Below are 25,844 nucleotides of genomic sequence, written 5' to 3' on the forward strand. Positions count from 1 at the left end.
CTTTTCTTTTTTAAATCCAAACAATAAGCGCCGGGTGCATTAAGTCAGTGAATCAATATATTGAAAACATCCCTGTTGAGCTTGATTGCTGGTTTTAATTTCTATTAAAAACTTTCTATTTCTATTTCTGTTCATTTCTGTAATGTACTGAATTGAAATGGAATGGACCCCTTTCCTGTCTACATTCGGAAACTTGCAAGAGTTCACTGGCCAAATATTGCTCATCAGTTCTTTGTGATTGCTTTGATCTTAGCGCTGAATGTAAAGTACTTTGAGCTACATTTTATGTATGAAAGGTGCTATATAAATAAAGCTTATTATTGTTATTATTATTATTATTATTATTATCAAGCTCTTAGTCACTTCCAGTACAGATTTCACCCAATAAAGACACACAAATGACAGCACAGCAGAACAGTGGCAGAGCGCACGTTAAGTTCCAAAAGATGCTGATGGAAATTAATGAGGCTCAAAAATAGTTTGGGGAAGAAGGAGTCAAGAGCAAATGCCATATTTTAACTGTTTTTTTTCCCATGTATTTTCCAAACATATTATTTCCTGTGTCGGGTGCTGCATTTTGCTCCAGAACATATTTAATCAAAAAAATAAAAAATTTAAAAATTAAAAAAAACGAATGGGCAAGAACAGCAGTTGTTACATGTTTAACCAAAAAAATATATATTATACAAGAATTTATTTTTTTTATTTTTTATTTTTTAATTTTTAAAACAGACAGGGACAGGAGAGAAAGCCCTGCTGTCGCGGTTCTTTTGAGGGTGCACTGGCACCACAGGCTCACGTCCCGTTGGTGCCTGGTTGAGGGTTCGATGCGAGGATTTGCCGTTTTTCTCTCCTCACGCCCTTCCTCCTCTGAACTTCGCCCGTGTCCTTCCTCACAGTGGAGCCTCTCTTTCCCCTCCTCTTCTCCTCTCTCTCCACCTCTTTTTTTTCTTACTCTCCATCCTCCATCGTCCCCGGTGTCAATCTCTCCATTGTCCCCTCTTTCTGTCCATCCTCCTTTTCAGTTTTAGAAAGCTTGGGGGGGTGGGGGGCGGTGTTTTTTTTTTTGTTGGATGGCGGGGGGACAATGGCTTCCTTCTGACTGCACCTTTCACCTGACACTGGGGGCTCAATGGGGGCCAGTGTTCTCTGCAGCACTCTCACCCCCCACCAGAAACACAACACCCCTTCTCCAACAATCCGTCTCCATGGCAACTGATGCAAACCTTAAAGCGAGCACTCCAAGACCACACTAAACCGCATCAGATCCCATCAAAGCCGCATCAAACCACATCGTCCGACACTTAGGGCTGTCGTTACCTCCCAGCACTCAGAACTCCAGTTCTGTGTTTGTGTGTGCGTGTGTGTGCATGTGTGTGTAGCAGCACGTTCTGTCCTGCGAGTGTGTGTGCGTGCATACGTATGGCTGCATGTGTGGTCAAGTTGTGCTGGTATGCCAGAAAAAAATAAAAAACAAAAAAAACTAGACCAGAACAAAACCACGTGAAACACGGTATGTTCAACAGGTGTTCACCTCGGATCTTCTACTGATTTGATGTGCGGGCAATGTAGCCTCAAAAAAGTCGCAAATAATTTAAAAGTCACAAACGAATTGACATAATTGACAGTTCGGTCTTTAAACGAAAGCCGTAATTGACACGTTCATTAGCCATCACAACGTGACCCCTGCCACCAATACCCCTGTGTATTACGAAAGTATGCCTCACGAGTGCTGTCGAAACATCGGCGTCCGTTCACGAGAAAAAGTCACATATAACTCTGCGTCATAAGAGTTTGGCGAATAGAGTCGTTGGTGAACTTGACGAGTATTCCAAACATCCAATGGTTGCGCTGGATTGGCCGCACTCAGCGCTAAGGGAAGACGTGCAAGTAGTGGGCGGTGCTACGAACCAACGCAGAGGCGAGCGGGGCAAGTGAACTTGCAGCGGAGAGGTATGTAAAATACTGACTCCAAAGCGACGTTGTACTGTGCCACCCAAATTAAAAAACAAATAAATTAGCAATAAAATAAATTAGCTATTTTTTTCATGTAGCCTATTTGTTTCGTACGTATAGCTATGTATTTATTGCTCTCATGGAGCCGTTTCCAGTTTGATTCGTGTCTCATTCTGTATATCATTTTCTAGAGTTTTAGTAATTAAATTGCTATTAGTGTTTTTGCATTCTGTTCGTTCACAGGGGAATAATATAAAGCGGATCAATTTTAAGGTTATCCAGTTTTACACGGCGCAAACAACAGGGTAAGGTGCGCTGAGAACGAACACGCGCCAGACCCCAGAGGACCTGGGCTACAGTGTGTTTTACGGAGCGACGGGAAGAAGTTTTGGGGTCATTTCGGAACACGGGAAGCTTGAACGAGTAAGTATCTAGCTACCTTGTTACAACTGATATTTGTGACATCTTTTCGAGTTTGACCTGTAGGCTGTAATTAGTCTTCCGTGCAGCTGCTGTTACAGTTGGCTGATATTTTAAAATTGTACTTGCACTGATTTCAGCTATGAGCGACTGCACGGAATTGAATACCAGATAAACAAGGAAGAACGTCGGTTTTTCCACCTTAATAGCCGACTCTGCACAACTGGTTTTTTTCACGCAGTGCCGCGCTGCCCATACGATGTACTATTTATTTATCTGGTATTTAATTCCGTGCAGTCGCTCATAGCTGAAATCAGTACAAGTAAATATATAGTCCATATCGTAGTCTATATCGTAACAAACCAGTTGTGCGAAGTCGGCTATTAAGATGGAAAAACCGACGTTCTTCCTTGTTTTAGTATCTCTCTCTCTCTCTCTCTCTCTCTCTCCAACTCACACACAAAAGCCGCGTTTCCACCCAAAGTACCCGGAACTTTTAGTCCCAGGAACTAGGCTACTTTTCAAGACTAAAAGGTTCTCTCAGCCCATTGTTGTCCCCGTTTCCACCGCGACCCGCGACGATTAGGCAAATTAGTCCACTGACGTATGTAAAAGCGACGTCGTCGTCGGTCCATCTGTCCTATGATTTCTTCTGTAACCCCATACTACCACCGAAGTGCATTATTTTCCAGTAACCGGGACAGCCGGAGGGGTTTATTCCACTTATACAACGGGTTACCAATAGCCTAATGATTACATATGGTTACTTTAGTATTTATTGATTTTTATCGACTTAATCACCAGCAATTGAAATATTCTCCCGCGGCCGTTTGGGCATATTATTTTACCGTTGTCAAGCAACCCAGGATTCAAACCTTCAGCCTTTATGTCACAAGCCCGGTCACCTGACTGTTACTGGTACCAGCTTTGGCTCACTTTGGCCCATGCCGGTGTCAGCCGTTGCCTAGCAGCCACAGTCAGTGACGCGCGATGTGTCGGCCAGGCATGGGACGGGTTCCAGCTGACCGCGATTACAGCACCGCGTTGCTCGCCAGCGACCCCCACTGGTCGTTTGGGCTCGCAGCTCGCTGTTGAGCTGGTAGAGGAAGTGTCTTCCTCTGACTCACGGCTTTGCTAGTACAGTCTGTCCCGTGGCAGCGGACCTGCGGCGTGTCTGCAAGCGGCTGCTGACATCACGTGTTCCGTAAGAGAACGCTCGCTCGTCTTCTCCCTCCTGAGTCTGCAGCGGGGGGGGGGGCTGCGGCAACAAGTGCTGATGGGTACAGCTGGGCGTTCCGGAATTGAAAAGGCTCAGCTAAAAAAAAAAAAAAATTAAAAGCAAGGACGTTTTTCCGCTCTTTTCCTCCCTGACCTATTTCTTTCTCTCTTCCCAGGATGCCGAGCGTGGCGCATGTCGCTGTCTCTCTGGGGTTCCTGGGTCTGCTCAGATTTTTTGGGGCACCCTGGTCCTGGAGTCTGGCCGCCGGCGTGGGGGCGTACCTGGGGACGGGGTACTGGCGCTACTTTTACGTGGCGGCTCGCACCATCAGGAGAGACGCCAAGTGAGCGGGGAGAGGTGGAATGGGGGGGTTGTGGGATATTTCAGCAACGGCGGGAGGCCGCTTCGCTTTTGTAAAACATTACACAGTAAAATATTCAGTGTTCATTTAGCTTTCAACAGAGCTTATGATGACACTGTAACATTTGAAAGTTCACTTGTCTTGAACCATTTGAGTAGGGCGCCTGAACCTGTTCAAGTATTCACTGGTCTTTCACTTCTAATTTGTATTTACATTCATGATTTACAGTGAGTGCAAAGGATTTAGTTAGTGCGACAGCTACTGCATTGAGGCTGCCCATTTCGTTCAGCAAACCTGCGTTTAAGACCACATTGCGTGAAAGGTATTCTGTCAGCGCAGAATGTCGGAAAGCCACGTCTCTGACTCTCCCCCGCCCCCTAGTGGTCTGTACGTGTTCCTGCGCGTGAAGTGGGAGATCCAGCGCCACCTGCGCATCGGCAGCACCATCCCTTCCATCTTCGCCCAGACGGTGGCGCTGCACCCCGACAAGCCGGCGCTGGTGTACGAGGCCACGGGGGAGAGCTGGAGCTTCTTGCGGCTGGACCAGCTGTCCAACGCGGTGGCCCACTGGGCGCTGGGCCAGGGCTGGGCCGCGGGCGACGTGGTGGCCCTCTACCTGGAGAGTCGCCCCCTGGTGGTGGCCCTCTGGCTGGGCCTGGCCAAGGTGGGCGTGGAGGCGGCGCTCATCAACTTCAACCTGCGCCGCGATTCGCTGGTGCACTGCCTGGAGGATTCGCACTCGCGCGCGATCGTCTTCGGAGCGGAGCTGGCTGATGGTGAGGAGGGGTGGGGTGAGGGGGGTCTGGGGTGGAGGGAGGGAGGGAGGGAGGAGCGGTGGGGTGAGGGGGGTGCAGGGGCGGCCGGAGCCCTGACCCGAACCGCGCCTCCCTGATGTGCAGTAAAAGAAAATGCTCTCAAGGAAGTGTGTCTGATTTTATCCGAAAAGGGACGGTGTGGGTGACGATTATTATTATTATTTTTTTTGTTTTGGCCCGGCAATACCACACCTGATTTAACTGATTAACTGATCGCGGCCGTGATAACTCAAGACCTTGTGAAGTAGAACTGGGTGTATTAGTGCTGGGCTAAAACGAAAACCTGCACCCATTCAAGGCTTTTTCGGAATGAAATTGGACACCCCTGCTCTAGGGAATTATGTCTAGAATCAGCGATGGGACTAACGAATTGTTCTCCACCAGAGGGCGCCGTGGCCATTTAGATTGTAAAGCAGGGCCCAAACGGCTGTGGTGGTCGTTATTTTTTAATGGGGCTTTCAGGCCAAAATGCAGGGCACCCACAGCAAGGACTACATCACTGCTGTGTGATTCCTGCCTGCCTTCCTTTTGTCATTTCACTGATTTATTAGGTCAGTTTGTGTGTGTGTGTGTGTGTGTTTGCCTGATTTTGCGTGCGTGTGTGTGAGAGAGAGAGAGAGGGAGAAAGAGAGAGAGCAAGTGTGTGAAACAGTGTAAAAAGCTAGGGTGAGAGCTAGTATGTAAGCTTTGTCGCTTCATAAAACTCTTCATTGGTCACCTTCCAAAACAGACTGCGCTGAGCACGGTTCTTATTAGAGGGAACACTCTGTGTTTTTACCTGGAACTGCAACACAAGTGAATTTCTCATTGAAAATGTATGACCAGTTTCAAAAAGCAGTGGTAATGTACCTGTTCAGTTGTACACATGTTATCCTTTGACTGTGTGTGTGAGATTCCAGGTCATCAAGTTTCAAGCAAATGTACTTCTTTGCTTAAGGTAAATGGTCTTTTAAAACTACAGATATATACCTGGGGTGGGGTTTGAACCCATGCAAGTATTCATCCATCGGATCTTAAGTCCAATGCCTTAGCCACTCGGCCACCCAAGTGATAGTGTGTATTGCCCAGTATGTGTATCAGAAATGATTCTGTGACAGTGTGCATGTTTACAAAATGTGTGTGTTTTAGACAGGGAAAATTGTATGTGTGATGAGGAGAGATGCGTGTTCTATGTTTTATTCTTTGCATTTATTTTTCTCACACTCCTAGTGCTTTACAGTGATGGGGGTGAACTTGCCTCCATCACCTCCAATGTGTAGCACCCACCTGGGTGATGCACGGCAGCCATTTTTCATCAGAACGCTCACCACACATCAGCTGAGAGGGAGAACTATTTTTTAAGGCTAACGTAGTACATTAGGAGGCAGGTTGAGAGAGCCAGGTTTGGAATTTATCCAGGGCACCGGGGAACCCCCCTACTCTTCGCGATGAGAGTCACGGGATCTTTAATGACCACAGCGAGTCAGCGCCTCGGTTTGACTGCATCTCCTACGGCACAGTGTCCCCGTCACTGCACTGTGGCCATCGGGGGTTTAATTCAACCGGAGGGAAGATTGCCCCCTGCTGGCCCACCTAGACCACCTCCGGCAGCGGCTTTTCCCTGGAGGCCACCTATCCAAGCAGTGCCGAAGCCCACCCTGGCTGAGCAGTGTCCCCCCCCCTCTCTCTCTCCCCCAGCTGTGGCAGAAGTGAGTGGCTCTCTCCCCGGGTCCATGCTCAGATTCTGCTCAGGGGACCTGGATCTGGATCGCCTGGCTTCCCTAAAGGCCCGCCCCCTGGACCCTCTGCTGAGCTCCGCCTCCCGCCTGGCCCCTCCCACCTCCGACGTCACTAAGGGATTCAACGGTGAGCATGTGTGTGTGCGCGTGTGTGTGTGTGTCTATAAGCGTATATGTGTGTGCGTGTGTGTGTGTGTGTCTATAAGCCTATATGTGTGTGCGTGTGTGTGTGTGTGTCTATAAGCCTATATGTGTGTGTGTGTGTGTGTGTGTGTCTATAAGCGTATGTGTGTGTGTGTGTGTGTGTCTATAAGCGTATGTGTGTGTGTGTGTGTGTGTCTATAAGCGTATGTGTGTGCGTGTATGTCTATGAGCGTGTGTGTGTGTGTGTGTGTGTGTGTCTATAAGCGTATGTGTGTGTGTGTGTGTGTGTGCGTGTATGTCAATAAGCGTGTATGTGTGTGTGTGTGTGTGTGAGTGTCTGTGTGTGTGTGTGTTTGTGTGTGTCTGTGAGTGTCTGTGTGTGTGTGTGTGTGTGTGTGTGTGTCTGTGAGTGTCTGTGTGTGTGTGTGTTTGTGTGTTATTGTGGTCAATGGGATTGAGCTTGGCATTGTGGAAGAGGTCACATTGCCTTGACCGGTCACCATCTCACCATGTTCCCCAGCTCCCCTCTGTTTTGTGTCTGTAAAGTTCAAACTCTCAAAAATCTTGCCCAACCTTGGCCCGGCAGGCGTGTGATTGGTCAGCTGACCAGCCTCGAGTCATCTCTGCCAGACGTGAAGCCAGACAGTGACCTCAGAGGTCACACAGGATCCTGGGCCGTGTCCAGTTCGCTTCAGCGCACTTGCCTACTATTCAGTATCCAAGTGGCGTGCAGCCGGTATGCTCAACAGTAGGCACGTTCACTTTTTTGGATGCTGCTCTGGTCGCACGGCAGGGGTCACGGCGAGGTGACTCAGAGGGCCGTCCCGAAGGGGAAGGGCGGGGCGTGGCCTCGACAGGACCGCCGGACTGTTGTCCCAGACTTTTCGGATCGTTCGGTCAACAGGAACCCTGACCGGCGCGGCGCGTGTTCCCCTTTTGCGAAATGCCCAAACGTACCTTTGGCACACGTAGACCGTCAGACCGATCGGAGTTTGTCCCAGGAAGTGCTGGCCGCTGTCTGAATGATTCATCGTCCGTTTGCTTCGTCGGCATGAAAAGACACTACATTTTGCTTAGCCGAAGCGTTCAGTATTCAAAAAAACCATGCATCTAATGCCTGAGAAATACTTAAACATCGAAGGCTAGATTTGATAAATTGCATACATTTAAAAAATCAATAGTAATGATTGTAATAATGATAATGATGTTATATATAATAATATAATAAATCTCAAATTCAAATTCAAATTGCTTTATTGGCAGGAAATACATAGGTACATATTGCCAAATCATTATAAATCAATTCAAAATACATATATAAATATGTATAATAAATAATAAATCTCTCTCTCTCTTTTAATTCAGTTCAATTCATTGTGCTTTATTGGCATGCAATACACATAGCGTGCATCGCCAAAGCAAACAAGAAACTCACAAAACAAGTTGCATGAGTTGCATAAACAGTAGCAGTAAAACGTGAACAATAGTTAATACTTCTAAAATTACAATTATAGTTCAACTGAAATAAAATAGTGATTACTAAAAAATAACTCAAATAAATAATCAGTAAATATGTTTTCGTCTTTGGTGTCACTCACTGTCTCTCAGACTGTGGCAGGTGGAAATACTCAATATTTTGCTGCCAGAGTCACACGTCTCCCTTCCTCTCCCCGGGATATGGGACGTTTTTCATGGTTGGGAAGGTTTGGGGAATTTGGGCATGCACAGAGGCTGCAGGGCCCAGAGAGAGAGGTTCATCTGCACCAGTAAATCCAGCCTGTAGTTCAACACACTGCTCTGTCTCTTTCTCTCTCTCTCTCTCTCTTTCACTCCCTCTCCCATTCACTGCTCTGTCTCTCTCTCTCTCTCTCTCTCTCACTCCCTCTCCCTCTCACTGCTCTGTCTCTCTCTCTCTCTCTCTCTTTCACTCCCTCTCTCATTCACTGCTCTGTCTCTCTCACTCTCTTTCACTCCCTCTCCCTTTCACTGCTCTGTCTCTCTCTTTCTCTCTCTCTCTCTCTCTCTCACTCCCTCTCCCTTTCACTGCTCTGTCTCTCTCTCTCTCTCTCTCTCTTTCACTCCCTCTCTCATTCACTGCTCTGTCTCTCTCACTCTCTTTCACTCCCTCTCCCTTTCACTGCTCTGTCTCTCTCTCTCTCTCTCTCTCTCTCTCTTTCACTCCTCCCATTCACTGCTCTGTCTCTCTCTCTCTCTCTCTCTTTCACTCCTTCTCCCATTCACTGATCTGTCTCTCTCTCTTTCATTCCCTCTCTCTTTCACCGACCTGTCTCTCTCTCTCTTTCGCTGCACTGCGTGTCTCGCTCCCTTTCACTCCCTCTCTATTTCACTGCACTGTGTTTCTCTCTCTCCCTCTCTATTTCACTGCACTGTGTTCCTCTTTTTCAGTCCCTCTCTCTTTCACTCTCTCTCTTTCTTTTACTCCCTCTCTGTTGCACTGCCCTCTCACTTGAAAATGGTATGCAACCTTTCCCCCACTTCCTTTTTTCCTTTTATCTCTCACCCACCCTCCTGAATTTCCTCACTCTCTCTTTCTACCTTCTTTTCTTTCTACCCCCTCCCTCTCTCTTTGTCTCTCTCATTCTTTTCATACTCTTATAATCTCCCTGCAAAGCAGTAGGGTTTTATCTCTCTTTCTCTCTCTCTCTCTGTTACTCTCTTTCTAAAATTCAAAATGCCTTATTGGCATGACAAGAGTTGTATTTTGTGTTGCCAAAGCATGGCAAGGAACATATGAAACATCAGATGACATCCGATGTGCTACACTGTGCCACTTTGGTTGGCAGTGTGGCACGGTGGGCAAGTGGGTACGGAACCGGGCTTGTAACAGAAAGGTCGTAGGTTTGATTCCTGGGTAGGCCACTGCAGTTGTATGCTCGAGCAATCTACTTAACCTTCAGTATATATCCAGCTGTATAAATGGATACGGTGTAAAATGCTATGCAAATTTTGTGCAAGTCGCTCTGGATGAGAGCGTCTGCTAAACGCCTGTAATGTGACAGACGGTAATAACAGAGCGATGTGATCATTCCCGTCCTCTCCGCGCTCTTACGTGGAGCTCACGCACGAACGTTTCCCGAAAGCACGGTGCGTCCTGTGCCGTGTCCCGTGGAGCGTTCTCCGCGTGATCCTTACCAGCTGTGGCGTTGGCGGTGCGAATCCCGCCGTGTGACCGTTTGCCCTCCCTCCCCGTTCTTCCTGTCTCTCTGCACTGCCCTGTCCACTAAAGATAAAAAAATATGTAAAATAATAATAATAATTCTAAAGCATTATCTGCTCGTAGTTTTAAACATGAAGGGAAAAACAAGTGCTGGGGAGTTATGAGATGAATTTATGAAAAGCATGCACAAGACCATTTCCCAGGTGGGGGTGGGTTGGGGGGGGGGGGGGGCAAAGCTACTGCAAAGTGATTGAAACATTAACCAGTATCGTAAATTCCCCGCACCCCTGCCATCGAAACACCCTCCTCCCGCTCCCCCTCCCCCTCCTTCCCCGCTGAGATATTAGCTATAGCTTTGCCTCGTCCTGCCTGGGACCTGTGGCTGCAAGTCTGAGGGAGTCTGTGGATTCCAGCCAGACGCATTGTGTTCCAGTAACTGCCTGATGCCGCATGAAATATGTGTGCCATACCTCACTCTCTTTTTATTTCCAAACATCTCCGGAGTGACGTAAGATTACACTGCTATTACACTCCATTCATGCAGCTGCATGTCTGTGGGAGCAGCTAAAGCACCTGGCTCAAGGACGCAGTGGCAAAGCACCACCAGGGATTCGAACCTGCAGCCTCTGTGGTGCATTTCCAGCTCCTTAACCGTTGTACTGCATGACCACTGTGTCTGTGGAGTATTGAGCTTGAATATTACGGGGTGAATATTACAATGTGAACGTCATATTAAATGACCCTAATGTGGCTGTTGGTACTGGTCAGGCTTTAATGGGTAGGCTGGGACACGGCTGGGGTTTGGGGGTGCGGGGGGGTTTGTGAGTGTTGCCCAGTATTACTGCGCGTGGCCGTGTGCTCCAGAGGGATGTCTGACCCCTTCCTAAATGATCACATGTTCTATCCTCACCACAGACAGGCTGTTCTACATCTACACCTCCGGCACCACAGGGCTCCCCAAGGCCGCCATCGTCGTGCACAGCCGGTGAGCGTCTGTACTGCACATAGGATGTAGTTGGGCTCGTCTGTACTGCACATAGGATGTAGTTGGGCTCGTCTGTACTGCACATAGGATGTAGTTGGGCTCGTCTGTACTGCACGTAGGATGTAGTTGGGCTCATCTGTACTGCACATGGTGCTGTAGTTGGGCTAGTCTGTACTGCACACGGGCTGTAGTTAGACCTCTCTGTACTGCGCAAAGGTTGTAGTTGGGCTCGTCTGTACTGCACAAAGGATGTAGTTGGGCTCATCTGTACTGCACAAAGGATGTAGTTGGGCTCGTCTGTACTGCACATAGTCTGTAGTTAGGCTCGTCTGCACTGCACATAGGATGTAGTGTGCTGTGTCTGCATTGTGAAACTGCTACAATACAGTAAGTCTGTACAAATTTTTAAATGTACATTTTCGTTATTTGGCAAGCTCTTTTAGCCAAGTAATAAGTACCTGTGCAGTAAATTTTGTGGTAGTTTCCATGGTGACCTCTTTCTCTCCCTCTGCAGGTACTATCGCATCGTGGCGTTTGGGCACCACGGCTTCCGCATGCGCCATGATGACATCATCTACAACTGCCTGCCTCTGTACCATACTGCAGGTCTGCACTGATCGTCTGTCTGTCTGTCTGCCTGCCTGCCTGTTTGTCTGTCTGTCTGCCTTCCTGCCTGTCTGTCCGTCTGTCTGTCTGTCCATCTGCCTGCCTGTCTGTCTGTCTGTCTGCCTTCCTGCCTGTTTGTCTGTCTGTCTGTCCGTCCATCCGTCAGTCTGTCTGTCTGCCTGCCTGTCTGTCTATCCGTCTATCTGTCTGTCCATTCGCCTGTCTGTCTGTCTGTCCGTCTGTCTGTCTGCCTGTCTGTCCATCTGTCTGTCTGTCTGTCCATCCGCCTGTCTGTCTGTCTGCCTGCCTGCCTGCCTGTCTGTCCGTCCGTCTGTCTGTCTGTCTGTCTGTCTGTCTGCCTGCCTGCCTGCCTGTCTGTCCGTCCGTCTGTCTGTCTGCCTGTCTGTCCATCTGTCTGTCTGTCTGTCCATCCGCCTGTCTGTCTGTCTGCCTGCCTGCCTGCCTGTCTGTCCGTCCGTCTGTCTGTCTGTCTGTCTGTCTGCCTGCCTGCCTGCCTGTCTGTCTGTCCGTCCGTCTGTCTGTCTGTCTGTCTGTCTGCCTGTCTGCCCGTCTGTCTGTCTGTCTGTCTATCCATCCGCCTTTCTGTCTGTCTGTCTATCCATCCGCCTGTCTGTCTGTCCATCTGCCTGTCTGTCTGTCTGTCTGTCCGTCAGTATGTCTGTCCGTCTGTTAGATTCTCACCCTTTATCTGTGTGTTTCCTCCTTTAATTGTATGCTTATTTGTGATTGATGGGTTTACCTCTCAATAAGGGGCATGGCTTATTTGTGATTGATGGGTTTAAATCTCACTAAGGGGCATGGCTTAATTGTGATTGATGGGTTTACCTCCCGCTAAGGGGCGTGGCTTATTTGTGATTGATGGGTTTACCTCCCGCTAAGGGGCGTGGCTTATTTGGTTACATTGTATATGATCAGTTTTGTCTTCTTAACTTGAAATATGTGTCTTGCTACTGTTCTAACTGAAATGTCTTGATGCACTTCATGAATATCCATGATTAAGAGTGCGACCAAATACAATAAGTAAATCAACAGATGTTCTGTCATTGGCCATACCTACTTATGAATATTAATGAGTTCAAAAATGCAAAGCAGCCTCCAGCCTTGGCTAAGGAAGTAGGAAGGCATCTAGCTGAACATCTGGCTGCTTTACAGAATCTGTTTTGACTGGCCCACCCAGAGGGAGGGGTGGCTTAACATTTGATTGATTGGCTGACCCGCTTGTCTTCCTCCCTCTCCTCAGGGAACATCATGGGAGTGGGCCAGTGTCTGATTTACGGCCTGACGGTGGTGGTGAAGAAGAAGTTCTCCGCCAGTCAGTTTTGGGATGACTGCATCAATTACAACTGCACGGTGAGAGAGCCCCAGCCAGTCACGCGCAGGCCCGAGATAACGCACACCAACCAGAGTGAAGTACAACTGCACGGTGAGAGAGCCCCATCCAATCACGCGCCGGCCTGCAATAGAGCGCACCAACCAGTGACGCGTGACTTCGCTGTTACAGTCATCAGTGTGTTTTACTGGATGGGCCAATTCAGTTCAGCCGGTTTTATAGGTATAGAGCAGGTGCTGCCCAACCCTGTTCCTGGAGATCTACCACCCTGTAGGTTTTCACTCCAACCGTAACAAAGCACACCTCACTCAACAGCTAGAGCAGGGCTGCCCAACCCAATTCCTGGAGATCTACCACCCTGTAGGTTTTTACCCCAAGCTTTATAAATTGACTCCTCATTCAATAGCTAGTGATCGTGTTGAGCTGCTAATTAATAGAGTCAGGTGTGCCAAATTATGGTTGATATGATCACCTCCAGGTTGGTAGATTTCGAGGAACTGGGCTGGGCAGCCCCGGCGTAGAGCTTTATATTTGCAGAGAAACTGTCACAAAGACACTTTACAGAGAAGAAGAACAGGAAAACTCGGAAAGGCTCGGTCTGAAACTCCCAAAAAAACCGTCAATGGAGGTAAAAGAACACTTCTCTAACGTGAAGAGAAACCAAACCACTATTTGTGAGAAAAGAAAGAAAGAAGGAATTAATCTTGGGCAGAGTCCTGTTATAGAGGAAATGCCCTCCCTGCTCTGGCCAGCAGGTGTCTTCAAAGTACAGTAGATCAGGCCTGAGTGCACACCTGGTTTAGTGCTCCCACTCACCTCTTATTCCTCAGTCTGCCCCTCCTAATACCACCCCCCCCCCCCCCAATCTGCCCTGCTTTCACTCTACCCCCCCCCCCCATGCTTTACTATTGGCACTAAAGGGCTCTATAGAAATACTCCCCATCATTATTATTATCTACATTGTAGTCATAGTTTTTGGTGTAAATAGTACTGCTACTTTACAGTTACTTTACAGGCATGTAGCAGACGCTCTTATCCAGAGCGACTTACATTGTATCCAGTTATACAGCTGGATATATACTGGAGCAATGCAGGTTAAGTACCTTGCTCAAGGGTACAACGGCAGTGTCCTACTGGGGAATCGGACCTGCAACTTTTAGGTTATAAGACCAACTCCTTAGCCATTATACTGCACTGCCACTACTACTACTACTACTACTACTACTACGACCACTACTGCTACTACTATTACTATTACTGCTTGTACTACTAGTGCTATTACTACTACTACTGTATTAGTAGTAGCAGCAGCAGTAGTTGCAATAATAGTAACAGCAGTAGTAATATTCTGCCTGCCAGATTCACTTGCATGTCTGGTCCTGCGTTTAATTCACTTCTATGATATGTATTACATCATTTGCCTACCATCAACACTCTGCAGGTCTGGACTGGCTCTCGCTGGTGTGTGTGTGCATGCGTGTGTGCGTGCGTACCGCTCCACAGCTCCTGACTCTCTCTCTCTTTGTGAGCGCTGTGTGTTCACTGTGTGTTTGGCGCCCCCAGGTGGTGCAGTACATCGGCGAGATCTGCCGCTACCTGCTGGCGCAGCCGGCGCGCGCCTCGGAGACGGGCCACCGCGTGCGGCTGGCGGTGGGGAACGGGCTCCGGCCCAGCGTGTGGGAGGCCTTCACCCAGCGCTTCCGGGTCGCCCGGGTCGGCGAGTTCTACGGGGCCACCGAGTGCAACTGCAGCATCGCCAACTTGGACGGCAAGGTCAGGGGTCAAGGGTCAGCGGTCAGGGGGTCATTTGTGACTTCAACTGGACTGCATATATATATATGTAATGTTCTGAAAAGGTAGCTGCAATGCTGTATATACTGTTGACTCTGTTGTATCTCTCTCTCTGTCTCTCTGTGTCTCTGTGTCTCTCTCTCTCTCTCAGGTCGGGGCATGTGGGTTCAACAGCCGCATCTTCCCGAACATATACCCCATCCTCCTGGTGCGTGTGGAGGAAGAGACCATGGAGCTGGTCCGGGACGGGGCGGGGCTGTGTGTTCCCTGCCAGCCTGGTGAGTGCAAGGCTCCCTATCACCCTGCTCCGTGATTGGTGGAGCTTCCTATCACCCTGCTCCGTGATTGGTGGAGCTTTCTATCACCCTGCTCCGTGATTGGTGGAGCTTCCTATCACCCTGCTCCGTGATTGGTGGAGCTTTATATCACCCTGCTCCGTGATTGGTGGAGCTTCCTATCACCCTGCTCCGTGATTGGTGGAGCTTCCTATCACCCTGCTCCGTGATTGGTGGAGCTTCCTATCACCCTGCTCCATGATTGGTGGAGCTTTATATCGCCCTGCTCCGTGATTGGCGGAGCTCCCTATCACCCTGCTTCTGTGACTGGTGGAGGTCCTCTGTGTGATGTCACAACGGCCTCATTTCTATTTCGGTGGTGCCGTCCATACCCCCTTATCCTGTTCACAGCAGATGCGGACACAAACCCTAGAACATAGAACCTAGGACATAGAACATGTGCTTACCCTTCTGATGCTCGTCCCAGGGGAGCCGGGGCTTCTGGTTGGCCAGATTGACCAGCGGGACCCCCTGCGGAGATTTGACGGGTACGCCAGCCAGGACGCCACCAGCAAGAAGATCGCCCACAACATCTTCAGGAAGGGAGACTCCGCCTACCTCTCAGGTACGCCCTGTTCCTCAGGACTTCCCTCTCTCGCTCTCTCTCTTTCTCTCTCTCTGTCTCTCTCTTTCTCTGCCCTGTTCCTCAGGACCTCTCTCTCTCTCTCTGTCTCTCTCTCTCTCTCTTTCTCTGTGATCACACTCTACATTTACTCTCCCTCCCTCCCCTCGCTCTCTCCCTTCCCTCAGGTGATGTGCTGGTAATGGATGAGTTGGGGTACATGTATTTTCGGGACCGCAGTGGGGACACGTTTCGCTGGAGGGGGGAGAACGTCTCCACCACGGAGGTAGAGGGGACCCTCAGCACACTGCTGGGGCAGACCGACGTGGCTGTGTATGGAGTACCTGTACCAGGTGAGAGAGAGTGCTGTACCTGTCCCAGGTGAGAGAGAGCGCTGTACCTGTACCAGGTGAGAGAGTCCTCTACCTGTATCAGGTGAGAGAGAGTACTCTGCCTGTACCAGGTGAGAGAGAGTCCTCTACCTGTATCAGGTGAGAGAGAGTACTCTGCCTGTACCAGGTGAGAGAGAGTGCTGTACCTGTATCAGGTGAGAGGAAGAGTGATGTACCTGTACCAGGTGAGAGAGTGTCCTGTACCTGTACCAGGTGAGAGAGAGTACTCTACCTGTATCAGGTGAGAGAGAGTACTGTACCTGTACCTGTACTCTTCATCTCTCTCAGATTATGTGCATGTTTGTGCACGCACGCATGCAGACCCACAGGTCGTGTGTTAAGCACCTCTAAGCCCTTTCTCGCCCCTCTGTAATGTGCCTGTGTCCGTGTGTCTGTCCACAGGTGTGGAGGGAAAGGCGGGTATGGCGGCCATAGCTGACGGGACGGGGAAGTTCGACTGCGACTCCTTTTTGCGGGAGGTGCAGAAGGCCCTGCCCCCCTACGCCCGACCCATCTTCCTGCGCATCTGTCACCAGGTGGACACCACAGGTGAGATTGAGCACCTCCATCTTATTCCTCTTTTTGAGTCGGGTAATGTTTTTCATTTTGCCCTTTTTCATTTCTCTCTCTCGTTCTACCCCTTCTTCCCTTTTTTATTTTATAGTTTTTTTTTTTTGCATCTATAGATTAGTGTCCATAGATGCTAATATGTATTATACATAATTCTGCTCTCTGAGATGATTATGTAATAAAATTTGAGCAAGATGAGTCAAATATATGCCCCCCCCCCCGTCCCTGCTCCAGGCACCTTTAAGATCCAGAAGACCAGATTACGGAGGGAGGGGTTTGACCTGCGCCTCTGCCCTGACCCCGTCTACTTCCTGAACAGCCCGACTGGCCGTTACAAGGTCTTGGACGAGGAGCTGCACAAGGCCATCGTGGAGGGAAGGGTACCTCTATGAGACGGACAGACGGACGGACGGACGACGGGGGAAAGGGAGGATGTGGACGGACAGATATTAGGGATATCGGGATGTCGGGAATAGCTGGATATCTCTGCGTGGGTTCTCCCGTGTGCAGTGTGCTGCGGTGTGACGTGGCAGATATGCACGGCTGAGGGATGGGCTAGTCCGCAATCCGTGGAGGACCTCGGCGCTAGTGACGTTGCGATTTGTTTTTGGAAAACTACCCCAGGGAGAAGAGAGAGGAGAAGAAGAAGAAGAGGAAGAGGGGGACAGGAGAGAGAGGGAGGGAAGAGGAGGAAGAGGTAGGAAGGGGAAAAAGGTGGAGCTGAGGAGGGTTTTTGGTGCTAACTTTAGTCAGTGACTGTTACCATGACAGCAAGATGATGACAGAGGAAGAGTTACTGAGAGATCTACACTTGGACTGGAACTCTGGGGAGAACTTTGTAAAAACACTGTTTTATGCTTTTTTTTTTTTTTTTTTGGAAGAGAAATTAGACTAGGTGCAGGAGGGTCCGTGACATCACATCCACCAGGGGGCGTCTCACTTTGTGGCTGCTGTGTGCTGCCTGGGTGGCCTGAGCAAAGGAAATCACAGTGTTGGCAGTAATTTACACTAATTGCATTTACACTGGGTTTGCACCTTTCACGGGCTGTGCAAGAGTATAAATGAGGCCGCCCGAACAGGGACTTGAACCCTGGACCCTCAGATTAAAAGTCTGATGCTCTACCGACTGAGCTATCCGGGCTCTGTGGAGCAAAGCCTACAGGGCAACAGCATAGCCGAACAGAACGAACCCCAGTCTTGCCTACTTCTTTCATATTTCCTGTTTTGTTTAAAGTGTCTCTGTAACAGTGTCTCTGTAAAAAAGCATTATGCAAATACATTTTTAATTGAACTGACAGCATGTTTTTTGGTTTGTTCTATGTTGTTGATTTTCAGAAGCCTCACTCTCTCTCTGTACTTGTGCAGCCACTCTAGCAGTAGAGCTTGTGTCTCTGACTGATTCTATGGCAACAGCTGGTAGATGTGTGTAGGCCTGCCTAGTGGGAAGACTGTAGGTGTGTGTTGATATTTGTTGACGTGGGCGTGTGTGTGTACAAAGCATATAGGGGTGCAGACACGAGTGAGTTCAAGAGCGTACACAAGTAAACATATCAGTGTATTTACGCTGAATGCTACAGCATTTAAACTGTTGTACAATGGAGCAAATTCAGACATCTGCGTGAAATATTTAATATATTCAGGAAACATTCAGTAAATGTTTCCATGCATAAATGCTTGTTTTCATACCCTTGGGAGGGAAGAGGAGGAAGAGGTAGGAAGGGGAAAAAGGTGGAGCTGAGGGGGGTTTTTGGTGCTAACTTTAGTCAGTGACTGTTACCATGACAGCAAGATGATGACAGAGGAAGAGTTACTGAGAGCTCTACACTTGGACTGGAACTCTGGGGAGAACTTTGTAAAAACACTGTTTTATGCTTTATTTTCTTTTTTTGGAAGAGAAATTAGACTAGGTGCAGGAGGGTCCGTGACATCACATCCACCAGGGGGCGCCTCGCTTTGTGGCTGCTGTGTGCTGCCTGGGTGGCCTGAGCAAAGGAAATCACAGCATTGGCAGTAATTTACACTAATTGCATTTACACTGGGTTTGCACCTTTCACGGGCTGTGCAAGAGCATAAATGAGGCCGCCCGAACAGGGACTTGAACCCTGGACCCTCAGATTAAAAGTCTGATGCTCTACCGACTGAGCTATCCGGGCTCTGTGGTGCCAAGCCTACAGGGCAACAGCATAGCCGAACAGAACGAACGCCAGTCTTGCCTACTTCTTTCATATTTCCTGTTTTGTTTAAAGTGTCTTTGTAACAGTGTCTCTGTAAAAAAAGCATTATGCAAATACATTTTTAATTGAACTGACAGCATGTTTTTTGGTTTGTTCTATGTTGTTGATTTTGTGAAGCCTCACTCTCTCTCTGTACTTGTGCAGCCACCCTAGCAGTAGAGCTTGTGTCTCTAACTGATTCTATGGCAACAGCTGGTAGATGTGTGTAGGCCTGCCTAGTGGGAAGACTGTAGGTGTGTGTTGATATTTGTTGACGTAGGCATGTGTGTGTATAAAGCATATAGGGGTGCGGACATGAGTGAGTTCAAGAGCGTACACAAGTAAACATATCAGTATATTTACACTGAATGCTACAACATTTAGACTGTTGAACAATGGAGCAAATTCAGACATCTGCGTGAAATATTTAATATATTTAGGAAACATTCAGTAAATGTTTCCATGCATAAATGCTTGTTTTAATACCCTTGGAGAACCCTCTTCCTGGAGACACAACGTCTTGAGTGTTTTCATTTTAACTCTAATTTGGCACACCTGATTCTACCCATTAGCAGCTGAAGGAGATCTCTAGCTGTTGAATGGTGTACTTTGTTAGGGCTGGAGTCACAATGCTGTTCAGGTTTTGCATAAGGTGACGTTTGAGGAAGTGAGATCCGACTGAAGTGGCTAATGACTCAGACACACACTGGTTTTCAATCAGAGGATAACACCAAAAAAAAAGGCCAGCTTACCTAACTCAAATTACACATGCAAAGAAAGAAGTGCTAAAGAAAATTAGCTTTAACAACATGCTATGAGTCAGTCGCTCAAGCTAATTCTTATGTTGTGTATTTCATTCTGTACATTCTCCAAAAAAGCCATATGTATTTTCTAATATCATTTACAAACCATTGGCAAACCTAATGTGTCAAATATACTTTCTGGGTAGCCATGTTTGCACTGGTGTGCCAGCCTTCAGAAGCAGTGCAGGTTAAATACCTCACTCAAGGGTACGGTACGATGGCAGTGCCCCATCTGAGAATTGAACCTGCAACCTCTGACCCCTTGAGTTATGAGCTAATGGCATCACTCGAGGGAATTTCGGCGGGACCGTGTGAGGTCCTGTCCAGCGGAGTCTTCGTCCACCTGCACGGACACCTTCTCCGGTAAGATTCTCAGGGACCTCCGTGTGCAGGTGCTCTCAAAGTAGGGGTACACCTGCTCCGTGAAGGTGTGCGTGAAGGTGTAGAGGGGGGCGCTGTTGGCCTCCGCGGGGTCGAAGAAGGTGACCTGACCACCGTCCCAGTCCAGCTCCACCCTAACCCTCTGGAGCCTCTTCTCGACCGGGATGAAGGACCAGGGTGTTTCCATCGCCCAGTACCCCCCGTCCCTTAAGCTGATGGTCCACAGGCCCTCCTCAGGACACGCCGAAAACTCCTCCTTCCTGCGGACAGAGCTCGCCGCCACGCCCAGCGTCCAGTTGGTGCTGTCCCCCACCTCCACCTCCCAGCTGTGCCTCCCCGAGCTGTAGCCCTGGGACCCCAGCACACAGGCGTAGGGGTCAAACCTCTCCGGGTTATTGGGGAACTGCTGCTGCCCCGCCCCCACCTCGTCCCCCCCGTGACCCCCCCGAGTCAGATCATCAGAGAGGGCCAGGGAGCGGGCAGCTGTGTTGGGGTCCAGAGTGACAGGGGCTTTGGGTGCGTGGGGGCAAGGAGAGGAGAGAGAGAGGGAGGGAGAGAGAGAATGAGGGAGAGGGGGAGAGAGAGAATGAGGGAGAAGGGGAGAGAAGAGATAGAAGGATAGAGTGAGATGGAGAAGGGGAAAGAGGGAGGGAGAGTGAATGAGAGGGAGCAGGGAGGAGGAGAGTGAAGCAGAGAGAATTAGAGGGAGAAGGGGTGAGAGGAGAGAGGGAATGAGAGGGAGAAGGGGAGAGAGGAGAGAGAGAAGGAGGGAGAGGGAGATTTGAAATGTTAACTTTTTTAAAATCATTTTATTATATATATCATTCTGAATCCTGAAAGAAGAAAAGCATTGTGCCTTGAATGGCAGAAACGTGTGAAAATGCAGCGAACATATTTAAAAAAAATACTGTTTATGTTTATTAAATATCCCTTGCACTGTAGGATTCATTACAGTAGGATGCGCATATGATTAAGGCCAGAAACTCATGTCCCCTACAAGGGACAAAAATTAATTGCGAGGTCACGGGAGGCTTAACAGCTAAGAGCGGAATTTCACTGTATCACATTAAATATCGTCATCTATTTCCAAAAAAAAAACAAAAAAAGCAAGAGGAAGGAGTGTAAAAAGCGATGATGTGGGTGCTCGGAGATGCCAATGCCAAGACAATGAGGTTTATTACCTTGGGAGCAGTTGGAAAAAAAGGTGACTATTGTTACAGTGCGTAAAAGAGAACACTGCAGTAATGGCTTATTACGACCACTAGGGGGCGGTCACAACACAAACCGAGTTGCACCATGGCTTCAAACGTGGTCCACGTTTAGTGCCTTCCTTTGGCATAAGATAGTAGGACCGTTAGTCTAGTTAAATACTCACTGTACTGAACGGTCCCCAGCATCTTCTCCCAGACTCTGTACTTGAGGTTGCTCAGGTGTTTGCACACGTCGATCAGTGCCCCCGGATCTTTCCCGGGGATCTGAGGTGCCGCCCAGACCCTGTGGTAAAGGGTCAGGGGTCATGGGTCAAGGGTGCCGTGGTCCATTCAGATAAACAGGAGTGAGAGAAAGGAGGTGAAAACTGCTTACCTTTTCATTGTGTCTTCATACGCCTAGAAAACAAAAATAAAATGTTACTCTCACGTTAGTGTGGATTTATGTGACTTCGGGAAGTGGAGTCTCAGTTTTTTTGCCCCATGGAAACAAGTACGGAGTGCATTAAAATAAAAACTATATTACTTCACTAAAAAGTTCACTAGAATTGCTGCTTTTTTGCACAACGTTGTCAGTTTGAGAAAATTTAAATAATTGGTTTGAGCGGGGGCAGTTTACATTGAACTTGCACCATGGCTGCATCAAAAAAATAAAAAATCAACCTCAGATGAATGATAAGTACTGCTTTCCGAGAAAAAGAAATCCACTTGGATTCACCTTTTTGGTATTTGCATACCAAAAGCTATTATTTTAGTGATCAAAGGTGAATCCACTGTAAAAATGCTGCTGAAAACCAACAGTTGTCTAACATGGACTTAGCTGCTTATATTTCTACTGTGTTTTCATTTGGATTTATTGATCATTTACCAGGAGGAAGGAGACATCTTCAGCTTCCAGCTCGTCCTTCACAACCTTGATTGTGTCCGAGAGAGTGGATATATCGCCTTTCATTTGCTCGATCTTCTCCTTCATCATCTGACTCTTCCGCTCCTCTTCCTCCCTCACCGCGGCGATCCTGGCCTCCTCTTCCTCCCGCAGAAACTGACGGAGTTTCTCGAACTCGTTTTTTATCTGTCTCTCCGTCTGTTGGGCCTGGCCCTGGAAAAGACCAGAGCATCCTTCAGGGCTGCACATACCGTTTGAACTGAGGAGAAATTATTGTGAACATTTTGTTGCGTTTAATATTATAAACATCTATGTTTTCATGTTGAATCCCATATCTGTATGCACTTTGGGCTACTGAATAATAATAATAATAATTCTTTATTTAAACTTTATTTTTATTGTTCATACCAGGGTGTGCTTGAAAACGTGATCACAGGAGCGTGAGGCTAAACGAAATTGTTCCAGTTTCTCTTCCAACGGGCGAAGAGCAGCCATGGTTTCCACCTGGAATTAAAGGACAGACAGACAGACAGACATGCAGACAGGCAGGCAGACAGTCAGGCACATGCAGGCAGGCAGGCAGACAGACGGACATTTAGCAAAGGAACATTTAGTAAAAGTAAATAAAAAGGATTAAATATCCCCACCTGGGGGACACATCTACACACTTCAACCCCTGTGTTTCAGCAGGACGAGCCAAACAGTAGCCCCAGAATATATTTTTGAAGAATGTGTTTTTCCACTGCATTTTCATCAACTGCAGTTTGCCAAAAAATCGAAGTTTATGTATTTATCAGTTTAGTGGTTAGTGGTTGTATTGCATGTATATGCACACACCAAACTAATAAGAGCAAACTGTTGGGAGGAGGAGTGGCCACAAACCATAGCAAAAGTAACATTACATTAGATAACATTACATTTATTTGGCAGATGCTTTTATCCAAAGCGACATACAAAAAGTGCATTTCATGGTCATAGACAACTACTAAACACAGGTTCAATAAGATTCAATACTTATTTTGTGCAGCTATTTCTAGCCAGGAACATACAAGTAAAAGACATACAAAAAAATTTCTCATGGTGTGTCCGTAGTCTGAAATGAAGCATGGGCAGTTTTAGGGGGGACTGGTCCCCTCAACACACGTACACGTCAATCACACACACAGGGACAGGGACGATGGATGGGGGGGGGGGGGGGGGGGATTTGCCTCCAGAGGGGATCGGACTCCCAGGGGCTCCATTACACAAACCCATCCGTTTTTTTAAACTTGACAGAGTTCTGCCCCTTTGACTGGGACAAATTAGCGGATCCTCTGTCGTTCAGAGAAATTAAGAAGCCGAGGACAGGTGAGAATAGGCCATTCTGCCAATCTGGGCCTGTCGTTCCTCTTCTGACCAGAGAGAGCAACAAGAACCGCATCATTCCTGAACTTAAACACCCAGATGGGGTGTCTTCGCCTGCATTGCATGACCTGCCGAGCTGAAATTAACATGAGCTTGTGTTTACGACCTGTCACCGTTTTCATGATAAACTGCCACCGATGATTGAATGTTTTTTTTTTTTAAATAATCGGTCTTGGTCCCTTAGATTTTTCTGTCAGTTCTGCTCTGTGACTTTACAGCATAAATACAGTTAATGATTTCAATATCTTTTCATAATAACCTGGGAAGTGCGTGATGGCTATATCTATGGGTGATTTATGGCTGTAAGTTAACACTGGTAATCGAATACTTATTTTAAACATTCTGTAGAATTGATACTCCTGACACATTTGTATGAAATTTCAATTTATTTGGAGCAGTAGACTTATATACCTCTTTTTAAGTAACACCATGGCCCTCTACAGTTCACATGTCATTTTTACAACTGTTTCCATGCAATAAACTATCTAATAAATGTAACAGTAAATCTGTTCATTTCCTGTAGCTACAATAAATCTAGCCATCTCCTATAACTACAGTAAATCTATTCATTTCATCAATTTACTTCCTGCAATTGCCATACATTCTGTTGCGACAATAAATCTATTCACTTCGTATAATGACAAAAAATCTTTTCATTTTAACTACAATAAATCTGTTTAATTTCCTTGACAATACATTTTTCAGGTTCATGTAATTTTGCTTAATCTGTTCAGTTTCTGTTTCTGTAACTGTAACTTAGTATTGAACAATATTTCAGCCTTATTTTTGCTATAATTGTCATTAACTGTAAAATAAAATCACAAAATTTTATAACGTTTTAAGCAATTTTCTTTAATTTCTTGTTTGTTTTTTTTCTCACAAATACAGACCTGCAAATAATCAGTCACCTCTAATCACCCTCAGAAAAAATGTGCCTAAAAAGGTACAATTCTTGTGACTGTTCTGGTGCCCTATGGGTACATAGAAGTGTACCCCTATTCATGGGTTTAATAATAAGTTTGCTTGTACCCAAAGAACCGAAATGTACCTCCACTGCATCTTTGTTTCTGAGAGTGATTATATTTCTGTAGATATGTTAGATTTAGGCTGCTGGTACTCTACTGGACTGGACTGGACTGGACTGGACTGGGCTGGGCTTGGGGGGCGTGCTGCAGAGATGGTGCCGTTGCAGGTCACTGTTATGGTGTGAAACTAAGACCCCCCTAGAGCCCAAAAAGGTTGAATGCTAATACAGAGACACGCACTCACACACATACTATAAATGCCATCGAGGGCAAAAACATGCATAAAAGTGCACAGATCGACCACTACATTTAGCACAGTTAGACACGCTCACGAATTCGACATTACGATGGACCAGACACTCAGACTGATTTGTGGCTTAGCCAGTTACAAGCTCAGACAAAATGCCTTTGATGATAAAGGTACACTCACAGATTGACAGGTGAAAACGATTATGTCGCGAAAATGCAGCCAAGCATTCTAGAGTAGCCGGAAGCCTCCAAAGACGGTCCTAAAACCGAGAGATCTTACCTCACCTTATCTGTCACCCCCCCGGAGTCCCGAACAGAATGTTCTGAGGAGGGTAACGGTCCACCACCACCACCCCCAAAAAAGTTGAGCAATGTCAGACATGCCCAGCACACAAGAGGGATGGGAGGGTGTGGGAGGGTGAGGGGTGAGGGGGGTGGGTTGGGGGGTGGTTGGGGGGGGTTGGCGGGGGTGGGGGTTTCAATAACACACAGAGCAGGACTCCGGTGTCTATAAGTGGCTGGCTGGCTGTCTGAAACTACATGTTCTGTGTGTGTGGATATAGGGCTGGAACACAGGATTGAGTTACAGTAAACACAGCCTGCTAAGAGCACAGAGACACCCCTGAAATAACCTCGACCCTTTTATAGGTCCCCCCTCCAGACAAACTCCCATAAACCTCTCTGTTTAGTCCATATTCATCAGGATAAAGCAAAATAGCATTGTTTCTAATGCTTGACGCTTGATTCTTGATGCAATGCTAAAGGGGTTTAGGCTATCCTATAACCTAAAGATAAGATGGATGAGGTGTACTGTGTTCAGTACGCAACTAAGGGTGCAAGCAGATCTATAATCTGCCCAAGCACTCTGCCCATCTGTTCCGGAAGATTCACTTAGCTAATCTTTAACTAATGACACCGGTTTTTTTTTAAAATTTTTATTCAGGCTTGATCTTGCCTAATTTTTCATATTCCCTGTTTCAGTGAAGTGTCTCTGTAGAAAGGGCTACAAAACATAAAACTGAAATGAAGATTAAAAATTGAGCTGCTGTCTGACAGCCCTGCGAGCTGATTGGCTGAATTTACAGCAGTTTTCTCAATCTCCAGCCCTGGTTGGAGGGGTTTGCATTTTCCGTTGTCATTGGCAGCCAATGTAGCCCTTGGAAATAAGGTGTGTGGAACAGAGCCAATTAGTAACTTAAATGATGCATCTGAAAATTAGTAGCATTGTCAGGTACCATCATGAGCCAAAACACTAGTTGGCTTTTCAGCCCC

The 25,844-nt window shown here is 47.5% G+C and overlaps 3 protein-coding genes and 2 non-coding genes across 8 annotated transcripts in view; 1 reads left to right on the forward strand and 4 right to left on the reverse strand.

Annotated features, from left to right (window-relative positions):
* LOC118219617 (cytochrome P450 2K1-like) overlaps nt 1–25,844 on the reverse strand; it is a 607,214-nt gene that overhangs the window by 343,683 nt on the left and 237,687 nt on the right. The gene's annotated exons all lie outside the window — the stretch shown is intronic.
* Nucleotides 1,861–17,269, forward strand: LOC118219602 (long-chain fatty acid transport protein 1-like). 3 transcript variants are annotated; one of them, XM_035402905.1, is made up of 14 exons: nt 1,861–1,953; nt 2,230–2,379; nt 3,771–3,938; nt 4,338–4,732; nt 6,449–6,616; nt 10,727–10,796; nt 11,311–11,402; nt 12,664–12,773; nt 14,317–14,526; nt 14,696–14,822; nt 15,307–15,444; nt 15,630–15,794; nt 16,236–16,382; nt 16,638–17,269. In XM_035402905.1, exons 3-14 carry the CDS (start codon nt 3,772–3,774, stop codon nt 16,793–16,795), a joined length of 1,947 nt encoding a protein of 648 aa, XP_035258796.1. In that variant the 5' UTR covers nt 1,861–1,953; nt 2,230–2,379; nt 3,771; the 3' UTR covers nt 16,796–17,269. The 3 variants fall into 3 exon arrangements, with proteins under 3 accessions (XP_035258796.1, XP_035258794.1, XP_035258795.1); XM_035402903.1 differs by having other exon boundaries at nt 1,877–1,953; nt 2,200–2,379; XM_035402904.1 differs by lacking the exon at nt 1,861–1,953 and having other exon boundaries at nt 1,960–2,379.
* Nucleotides 17,472–17,544, reverse strand: trnak-uuu. The gene has a single exon. It is a non-coding gene; the product is annotated as a tRNA-Lys (tRNA).
* Nucleotides 18,484–18,556, reverse strand: trnak-uuu. Its single transcript has one exon. It is a non-coding gene; the product is annotated as a tRNA-Lys (tRNA).
* LOC118220418 (tripartite motif-containing protein 35-like) lies at nt 19,703–24,946 on the reverse strand. The gene is made up of 6 exons (XM_035404279.1): nt 24,858–24,946; nt 22,303–22,398; nt 21,877–22,107; nt 21,385–21,407; nt 21,176–21,294; nt 19,703–20,310 (listed from the first exon to the last, which is right to left on the reverse strand). The coding sequence occupies exons 2-6, from the start codon at nt 22,387–22,389 to the stop codon at nt 19,703–19,705; spliced, it is 1,068 nt and encodes a 355-aa protein (XP_035260170.1). The 5' UTR covers nt 22,390–22,398; nt 24,858–24,946.

The sequence above is a fragment of the Anguilla anguilla genome, chromosome 2, assembly GCF_013347855.1.
Source record: "Anguilla anguilla isolate fAngAng1 chromosome 2, fAngAng1.pri, whole genome shotgun sequence".
Lineage (NCBI taxonomy): Eukaryota > Metazoa > Chordata > Actinopteri > Anguilliformes > Anguillidae > Anguilla > Anguilla anguilla.

Bases quoted from the DNA above. Each gene is read 5' to 3' on its own strand.
- LOC118220418 (XM_035404279.1), bottom strand. From the start codon at position 22,389: ATGGCTGCTCTTCGCCCGTTGGAAGAGAAACTGGAACAATTTCGTTTA. The intron at 21,295-21,384 runs GTAAGCAGTTTT...CCTTTACCACAG, and splicing joins TATGAAGACACAATGAAAAG to GGTCTGGGCGGCACCTCAGA. The intron at 20,311-21,175 runs GTGAGTATTTAA...ACGCACCCAAAG, and splicing joins GCTGGGGACCGTTCAGTACA to CCCCTGTCACTCTGGACCCC.
- LOC118219602 (XM_035402905.1), top strand. From the start codon at position 3,772: ATGCCGAGCGTGGCGCATGTCGCTGTCTCTCTGGGGTTCCTGGGTCTG. The intron at 4,733-6,448 runs GTGAGGAGGGGT...TCTCTCCCCCAG, and splicing joins CGGAGCGGAGCTGGCTGATG to CTGTGGCAGAAGTGAGTGGC. The intron at 14,527-14,695 runs GTCAGGGGTCAA...TCTCTCTCTCAG, and splicing joins TCGCCAACTTGGACGGCAAG to GTCGGGGCATGTGGGTTCAA.